Raw genomic sequence first — 9,926 nt, forward strand, 5'->3', positions numbered from 1 at the left:
TTTTGATCCAATCGCAATACTTATATTGGTTATATTGAGTTTAATCGGATACGCTGAAACGTGCGTTATCATATGGTTAACGCGTCACATAACATTTGAACTAATACATTCGATGTTTGTAATATACCCGTGCCGCAACGAACGCATGTTTTATTGCTAGTTTGATTTATGTTGATCGGTTCAATTTCGGGTTACTTAGTTTGTCCGGTTCAGATTTTATTCGGCTGAGCCCAACCAAAACCCATAATTCGGTTTGGTTTTAAGTTTTAACACCAACAACCGAGACTCGAATAAGCATTTAACATAACCCCGCGTCCTTTAAACGCAGCTTTTGTGTTCACGCAAGCTTTTATATAAAACCCACCCACCCATCCATCAAACAAACCCAAACACCCACCAACACACACAGATATGCAGATTTTCGTCAAAACCCTAACCGGTAAAACCATAACTCTCGAAGTCGAGAGTAGCGACACCATCGACAATGTCAAAGCCAAGATCCAGGTTCTATTCAATCTCCTTTAGCTTATGTTTGTACTGAAATTGATAGAGCTAGGGTTCTGCATATGCTGAATTCGTGTTGTATTCCAGTTAGAATCTTATCATGTGCGGTTTACGAATGGAGAGGTACTGTTTTAGATGTGTATCAGAGTTGGATTGTGTTTATATTATGTGCAGGATTTCATGTCATGTTCTGATTATGTTGATTAATCGTATTTATTTAGTGAAACTGGTTTTGATATGTCGTTACTATGGTGGATTTGGGGTTGTATTTGGTGCAGTACTATGAAGTTTTTTGAATTCTAGGTTAGATTCTGATAGCGTGTTATAATCTAGGTTATGAACAGTTAGATATTGTTTTAGAGGTGTATACAGTTGGATTTTGGTGATATCATGTGTATAATTATGATTATTTGTGATTATTCAGTGAAACTGGTTCTGCTAACCTATAATTATGGTGGATTTGGGGTTGTATTCGGTTCAGTACTGCGAATATTTGATTTTGGTGTCTGTATGTGTATCAAGTTTTATGAGGTTTTGAATTCTAGGTTAGATTCTGATTGTGTGCTATAAACGAGGTTACAAACAGATAGAATGATAGATATTGTTTTAGATGCGTATGAAGGTTATATCATATTTTGAATATGTCGATTAATCGCGTTTCTATTGTAAAAGGGGTTTTGTTATCGCATGACTGTAGTGGATTTGGGGCTATATTCTGTTCAGTATTATGGATTTTTAATTTAGGTGTCCGTTTATCAAGTTCATTGAAGTTTTGAATTCTAGTTGGAATCTGATAGCGTGCTAGAAACGAGGTTACAAACAGATAGATGATGTTTTAGACGTGTAGCAGAGTTGGATTTTGTTGATATTATGTGTAGGATTTCATATCGTATCTGATTATGTGCGACACTCTTGGAAAACTGCTTCTGCTGTCTCATGACTATGGTGAATATGAGGCTGTATTCCGTGAAGTACTATGGATTTTTTATTTTGGTGCTTTTGTGTTTATCAAGCTTTATAAAAATTTCGAACTTAGGTTAGATCCTGTTACTGTACTATAAACGAGGTTATGAACAGATATACTGTTGTAAACATGTATCAACGTTGGATTTTGTTGATAATATATGTGTATGCCTTTGCAGTTAGTGATATATCGGTTATTGGCCTCCATGTAAAATATCGGTGTCAAATATCAGTGCTGAATTATCGGCGATATTGACCGATATATCACTGAAAGTGTTAAATTGTTACATATATAAATTCTGCATGATATTAAAGTTACCGAGATATCCTAAATATCAAATATCGGTCGTTGACCGATATCCGATATTTTACCGCATTAGCTGCATAGGTGTATGCTTTCGTGTCATATTCTGATTATGTAATTAATAGCAAGATTTTTATAAAACTGGTTATGCTATCTAACTGTGGTGGATTTGGTGCTATATTTTGTTCACCACTATGGATTTTTGATTTTGGTCTTCTTATGCTTGTCAAGTTCTATGAAATCTTTAAAATTTAGAATAAATGCTGATATTCTGCTATAAATGAGGTTACGAACATATAGATATTGTTTTAGACATAGTTATCAAAAGCGCACGCTTATGGTTCCTGGACGATTTTTTTGAGCGATGCGTATTGAATGCGCTCCTACTTCGTAGGTAATTATAGGGCAGCCCACTTCCCAGTTACCATGCGTGATTAATGCTAATTTATCTTTTTTTTTTAATTTAATTCATAAATTCCTCAATTTCTGCAGTATTTGTAGGCCTAACTAACTGATTATATCACTAAAGATTAATTAAGATCTCAGTTTGTATTCTATTAAGATCTCAGTTTGTATTCACATCCAATTTCGAATTCTGCAGTATTTATAGTGCTTTATGTTCTCCAATTTAATTCTGCGTTATGCAGTATTTATTTTTTGATTGATTAAAATCTGAATCTGTTGTCACAGAATACAAAAATGGCTTCTCAAAATGATTCCGGACCCTCAGAATACAGGAAAACCGATATAATATATTTTAATTTCTTATTTATTTAAGTGCGGTTTTTTTTTCCTCGGGCCCACGCTTTTTTTGCGCCTTTTGCCTAGGCCCAAGGCGGAGCCTAAGCGCCTTTGATAACCATGGTTTTAGACATGTATCATAGTTGGATTTTGTTGATACTATGTAGTGTGTGCTCTTCTTGTCATGTTCTGATTATGTTGAGTTATCGCGTTTGTAAAATTGGTTGATATGGTGATGGTTATTTGCAATTTGAAGGACAAAGAAGGTATCCCACCAGACCAACAGAGGTTAATCTTTGCTGGGAAGCAATTAGAGGATGGGCGAACACTCGCTGACTACAACATCCAGAAAGAATCAACACTTCATCTTGTTTTGAGATTGAGAGGAGGAACTATGATCAAGGTTAAGACTCTTACAGGGAAAGAAATCGAAATCGACATCGAACCGACTGACACGATTGATAGAATCAAGGAACGTGTTGAAGAGAAGGAAGGAATCCCGCCTGTGCAACAAAGGTAGCCTTACCTCTCTCTTTTATGCTCTACCTTGGTCAACTATGTTGAAATCTTGCTACAAGCCTACAAACGAAAAGATTTCTTTGCTTTGGTAGAGTAGGGATGAGATTTTTTATTATGCATAAGATCTGTCACACCCCTCGTTTGCCTGCACAAAAAACATGCTTGCTTGCTATAGTGGGAATTGAATTTCAATATGTATTGATTATATTTGAATCTGTACTAATTGGTGGAGTGTGTTTGGTGGCAGGCTGATATATGCCGGGAAGCAACTTGCAGATGACAAAACAGCAAAGGACTACAACATTGAAGGGGGGTCTGTACTTCATCTTGTTCTTGCGTTAAGAGGTGGTGGTTGCTAATCGAACGACCTTCCTCCCGCAGCTATCATGTTAATGTTATGCTATACATAATTGATGTGCATTCGACCATATGACATGTCTTGTCTGATGACAATGTTATTTGTGTTTACATTTTGACTACTATATGATCTGCTTTTATTCTTGTGTTTTTGCATTTGCATTGGAATAACTTTTTTGTGTCCCTTCTACTCCATGAATCAGTCAGTTTTCAAATGCAATTGGCTACGTAGATAAACGTGGTAAGTAGATCAAGCTGGTTGATAGAGGTGGTTTTGGCATCCTCGGAGCCGGATATTGCCCCCTTTTTTGGGGTGAGCATAAGTCGATTCAGTTATGAGTTAAAAAACCTAGGGCTTTTTATGTTAAGATATATTTTTGGATGTTCGTTATTACTGTTCCTCATCGTGTCAGGTTTGGAGTTAACCTACAAACATTATGAAAACTCATTATAATGGGTGAAACCAAACACAACACATATCTACTTGTGTCAAGAGCGTGTCATATGTATTAGCCGTAACCCGAAAACCCTTGAAACTTTTGTAGTGTTTTAAATCAACCCATTCAATGTTCATATACAAGAGCGTGTCATATATATTAGCCGTAACCCGAAAACTCTTAAAACTTGTGTCAATGACTCCTCACATAATAAACCAAAACAAGACTTTAAGATATTTAAAAAAAACCTCTCAAAATTCTAAATCGAAAATCTTTAAAAAGACTTAAAACTAAACATGTTACCAAGTCAACCCATTTATTAAACAAGTTTTGTTCAAATTAACCCGTTTAATAAATGGGTTATGTTAGTCAACAGAAACTGTAACTATAGCAGTTTCATGTCAAGAATTACCGCCCATAGGGCCATGACCTGAATCACAATGCCGGAACTAAATATTATATGCACACACAAACACTATACACCATCCATCTTAATAAATTGGATCATATGAACAAATGATGATAAATACATGAACTTGTAAACCAAAATTCTGCATATTATAAATAGCCGAAAAATATAAACAAACTAAAAAGACAAAAAAGCCCTTCAGTCTGTAATATTGAAACACAGCTTTGCTTCATCCCATGGACCATTGATCTCAAACTTATACTCTTGAATTCTAATCAACCAATAAGGACACACCAAGTTAACAAAAACCAACAGCCCCAACAACACCACAAACAGCAGTTTGTGCAGCCGATAAACACATGTCAGTGTGAGCGCCATCAACACAAACGAGAATAAAAGGTGCAACCGAAACGAGTACTTCTTAAGGCAATACGTAATCAATGGCGCAAAAAGAAAAACTTGCAACGAAAACAATATTATAGCAAAAACCAGAAGCCTCGACGGAAGACGAGAAGCAATCAAAAGTGACGCTACAATCGACGCGTTTAACGAGATGTTACTCGTTAAATTTGGATTTTCTAGTGCTCCCGGAGCTTTTATTGTTGACCCGGAGTAATTATGCAAGAACAGATGGAGGATGACGAGTGATGTGGTCAACGCCCATATGGAATCCGAGCTGATTGACCGGGTCAACGTGTGGTATATCGGAGACAATACGTACAAACCTGTTGTGAAGAAAGATATTTTGATGGCGTAATTGAGTAGAAGCTTGAATGAAAGCATTTTGGCGGTTAAGAGAAGAATAAAGAAGCCGGACCCGACAAGGGTGATATCGAGAATGATAAGAAAGTTTTCGGTTATAGTGGAGTTAAGCGTGTGGGCCCAGACTAAAACGACGAGTGCTACAATGCAAAGATATTGAGAAATGGAAACGGAATCCAACATTACTTTTAGCATGTCGCGTTTAACAACGTTTGCGTTCATGACCATTTCTTGAAGGAAAGTGTCGTCTGTGTGGTTATCGTCAAACCCGGGTTGCATACCCCCGTAAGCAACTTTTCTCCATCTCCTTTGTGTTGTCTCCATTTCCGAAATTACCTATTGACCCATTACAAATCATCAGAACATATTTATGATATTCATTGGACATTGAATGTGAGTAGAAATGGAATGGGAATGGTATAATTACTTACAATGTCACATTCATATATTCTATTCGATAATATTCTAAGCATGCATAGGGGCTGTTAAATTGCTCGAGGCTCGAAGCTTGTTTAAAAATAGCTTGACGAAAGCTCCCTCAAAATCAGCTTGTAAATAAACGTGTTGAGACAAGCTGGCTCGTTCGAAACTTCAAGCCGAGCTCAAGTTAAGTAAGCCGTTGATAAATTTCAACTTTATAGGCCCACCCGTTTTTTTTTTTTTTTGTTGTTATAACTAACATGATTTGGAAGAAATACAAACTTCAACATATTTCCAAAAATAAACAAGCTGGCTCGTTGAGCCACAAGCTAGCTCGAGCTGAGAGCAAGCATAAATTTCAGCTCGTTAAGATTTTTTAGCCGAGCTGGCTCGTTTAACTTCGAGCTGAAGCTGGCTTGGCTCAGCTTGCTCGGTAATCAGCCCTCTGCAGGGGCATTCAACACAACTGCCAACTGTGTAGTTTTGTGGACAGGAAAAACAATTCAACAGGTGGATTCAATATTCCTTCTCAAATTGACTTATTAACTTATATAAGTCAAACGTGAGAAGTTAGAAATTCTAACTTCTCAAGACACAAACTCTTTAAAATAAGCTAACCCAAACACTTAAAAAATAACTTATTTTATAAGTTAATAAGTCATAAGTTGCTCCAACCCAAACACCCCAATATATTGGGTAGTTTATGATAGTAATAGAATAAGACAGTGATAATATTCCACACCAGCAAGACAAAACGAAGATAAAACATATAGAAATTAGGAAACCTTCACCAAAAGTGCACTTAGATTTATGAAACTCAAGAATCAAGTATAGATCATATAATTTATGCCTGACAAAATCGGCAGGACGGTTGTTTATAAAATGGTCGTTTTGGTTCAGGTTAGAACGGGTTTTGTACATGAAATTTAGATAATACTGCAAAACCTTAGCATTCTTATACCCACATTTATCATCGATCAAAAATTTTCAGTTCTTCAACATTTTCTTTTTTGAAAGGAACCCAACAAAAAAGTTACATAGATCTGACCTGATGTTTGCTGTGAGCAATTAAAACAAGTATTCGATGTTCAGAATTCAGATCGATACTTCTTGTCGCCGCCGCCGGCCACCGTGCCGGAGAACTCCGGTTAATTTGTTTGGAGAGATTGACTGTCAGAAACGACGAACAGATTGGGTGAATTCGCCGGAATGATGTGATGATTTTGGGAATTCAATCGCTGGATGGACAGATTTGTTGTGAATTAGGGTTTGATGTTTAGTAATTGAAGAACCTAATCCCCAATTTTTTTTGAACGGATTACTGACGGACCACTGGAGTATCATCGCGCCACCAGCAAAACCACCCGATCATATCCAATAATGCCTGTACACCAGTTCAGGAGGAAACCCAATAAATCTGCGAAAACCCCCTTTATGGGAATCGAACCCATGACCTAATCCCGAATTAAACTTGTGTTTGACTATTTCTATTTTGGGTTCCAAATGAGTCCATTGTAACCCACTCCTTTTATTAGTTTGGCTCATCCTAACCTATTGGGGTTTTTTTTTTCAGTTTTAAATTTACCAATCCTGACCCCTTTAACTATAAAGTCTTATCTAACTTAACAAGCTTTTTTTTTTTTTTTTTTTTTTTTTTCTTTTTTTTTCGGCCACATCAACCCAAACTTTTTTAGTTGGGTCCATTTTGCCACCTCTACTGAAAACCCTAGGAGGAAATCTTATGAAAAGTCATATCCATAATGCGTGGATGGATCATTGACGAAATTTCCGCTGAAAACGAGTTCTCACCAAAACCAAAGAAATATGGAACTACCCGCGGTGAGTCTGGCGATGATTGTTGGCATTCCCGGCCACATTATGGATTCCATTGGTAATATGTCGGTATTGACGAAGGATTACCGACGGTTTTTTTAATTGTTGGCATTTCCTGGGTTTTGTCCATGGTCGTCCTTACGAATTGTGTTCTTAGTGAAGTTTAGTCACTCATTTGTTTAGTACTATTTGTGAGTTTAAATATATAATTATTATAATATTTAATCTTATAGCCATTATAATCATTTATATTATATAGATCAAAATATATTAATAACCCATTAATAATTAGTTGGTAATTGTTGATGGACCATATTACCCTTATTAACTAATTAGGTTTCCTCTTGGGTGTATATATAAGGAGATTATTAAAGGGTTTAAGGGTTAGACAATTACACAAACCCTAATAACACATAACATCAATTCGGCTCTCTCTCCATATCGAAACCTCCCTTGTTTCGATCTCATCACCATCATAATCTTACACCCTGAGGAGGAACCAGATCATCCTGACAAGCATGTCAAACTCAATGGCTGCTCTCTGACTGGATTCTCTGCTGGCCTATCTGCTGTAACATGTATGTTATACATGTTTTTCATTATGTTTAAACAGAACTGATCAACATGTGGTATCAGAGCATATGTTGATAAATCAGTTTTGTTTTCGTATCCATTATTCTAGGATTAAAATCTGGAAAACAAATTTTTTTGAAAGTTTATAAAAATCACGGCTGTTTTCGGGTTTCATTGTGTCGAAATCAGTGTTTTAAGAAAAGGGTGGTTAATCATGTCACCCGAAACCAATATGGGTAAATTAATGTCCGAAATATGTTAACAGAAGTCTTAAAAGTTAGGTTTCAGATCCAAGAATTATGTTTTATTTTTTAGGGTTCATCACTTGTTCTAAGAAAACTCGAAAATTCTTTAAGATTTGGAATATGATTTGGATTAGTGGATGTTTTTACTGTTTTGATCTAAATTATATCTCTTAAAAATTTCGAAAACTGTTAAAAGATAATCAGATTATAATTTCGAAATCTTTGATAAGTTTAGATCAACAATAAAACAGGAAACACTATCCCACAATCCCTAAAATTTTGAGTTTTCAGTTATTTTCACAATAACAACTGTTAATAGTAAACTCGAGACCATCAGATTACGACTCGAGACCATTAGGTTTCGACTCGAGACCACAAGGTCTCGACTCGAAATCATAAGGGTTCTTCAATCTTCACAACTCGAGACCGTGGTTGCGACTCGAGACCTTATTATGGAGTCGAGATCTCATAAAGCACAGTAGTCGAGACCATGATTGCGACTTGAGACACTGAGGTTGCGACTCGAGACCTTAATGAGTCGAGACCTCATAATGTTACAAGATGAGTCGAGACTTGACTCGAGATCTCACTCGAGACCTCATAACTGAGTCGAGATCTCACTCGAAATCTCATTATTTTAGGCTGTTTAATGTGAACTAAAGTTCGATCCGCTCTAACAGGTGGTTTGCTATTAACTACATGGTTTTGTGAACACTTAATTACCTAATCAGAATCAGATAGGGGTGGCAATCGTGTCGGGTTGATGGGTTGGCGGGTTGACGGGTTACGGGTTGGCGGGTTGGTGGGTTGAAATGTTCAACCCGAACCCGACCCATATTATTATTTGGGTCAAAGATTTTAACCTTAACCCGACCCATATTAATTCGGGTCAACTCGAACCCGACCTGTTTAACCCATATTTTTAAATGAGTAGATATAAGTTGACGATTTATAAACGAGTTGTTCAGTTTTAAGCGGGTTATCGATAACATGTTTAATGATGAGTATGAGTATGATAAATAAATAATATAATGTGTCAAAATTAACATTATTATAACTAACCATGTAAATTAGAGACCGAAAAAACAAAACCAAAAATATAAAAGATTTTTTATCTAAATAGTTAAACGGGTTAATGGGTCAACCCGTTTTTATACTGGTCAACCCGAACCCGACCCGTTTTTAATACGGGTCAACCCGAACCTGACCCATTTTTTAAACTGGTCGTGTTAGTTGACCCAAACCTGTTTTTTCGTGTCGGGTTCAGGTCGGGTTAACGGGTCGTGTCAAGAATTACCGCCCCTAGAATTAGATAACTTTTACAAAACCAAAATAGCTTAACTTGAATAAGCTTCTGATGTATCATTTCTGGCCAAAACTGATTTAATACATCTATTTATTGTTCAAGTATTATAAAAGCTATGTCGAGTATGCATTACAAACGTGAAATGTCTTAATTTCTGGCCAAAGCTGATTTAATTCATTTATGTCTAGCATACTTGACAAGTGCATAACTAAAGTGATTGTCTCATTTCTGGCCAAAGCTGATTTGTCACGATTACTTTGCACACCTACTTAAATGATTACACTTCTGGCCAAAGCTGATTTGTGTTCGATTAAGTAGAATTTTTAACTAAGTCTATTATTTTGATGTTAGTTATAGACAATATCACAGCTTCATAATTAAAATGGTCATTATTTATGCCTGCCTTAATATAACATGCCCTTAGATCACATTAGGACTTCTTGATTAGTATCATAATTCGCTCATCTTATTTCCAGCCCTTAGATCACATTAGAACTTCTTGATTAGTATCATAATTCGCTCATCTTATTTCCAGCCCTTCGCTCATCTTATT

General features: G+C 36.3%; 2 protein-coding genes across 2 annotated transcripts; one reads left to right on the top strand and one right to left on the bottom strand.

Annotated features, from left to right (window-relative positions):
- The first annotated feature begins 293 nt into the window (after positions 1–293).
- On the top strand, positions 294–3,544 carry LOC110937095 (ubiquitin-NEDD8-like protein RUB2). Its single transcript, XM_022179502.2, has 3 exons — positions 294–504; positions 2,769–3,028; positions 3,279–3,544. The coding sequence occupies exons 1-3, from the start codon at positions 412–414 to the stop codon at positions 3,388–3,390; spliced, it is 465 nt and encodes a 154-aa protein (XP_022035194.1). The 5' UTR covers positions 294–411; the 3' UTR covers positions 3,391–3,544.
- Positions 3,545–4,316: 772 nt separating this feature from the next.
- LOC110937094 (phosphatidylinositol N-acetylglucosaminyltransferase subunit C) lies at positions 4,317–6,763 on the bottom strand. The gene is made up of 2 exons (XM_022179501.2): positions 6,465–6,763; positions 4,317–5,332 (listed from the first exon to the last, which is right to left on the bottom strand). The coding sequence occupies exon 2, from the start codon at positions 5,318–5,320 to the stop codon at positions 4,433–4,435; it is 888 nt and encodes a 295-aa protein (XP_022035193.1). The 5' UTR covers positions 5,321–5,332; positions 6,465–6,763; the 3' UTR covers positions 4,317–4,432.
- Positions 6,764–9,926: the final 3,163 nt, after the last annotated feature.

This window comes from Helianthus annuus, chromosome 15, assembly GCF_002127325.2.
Source record: "Helianthus annuus cultivar XRQ/B chromosome 15, HanXRQr2.0-SUNRISE, whole genome shotgun sequence".
Lineage (NCBI taxonomy): Eukaryota > Viridiplantae > Streptophyta > Magnoliopsida > Asterales > Asteraceae > Helianthus > Helianthus annuus.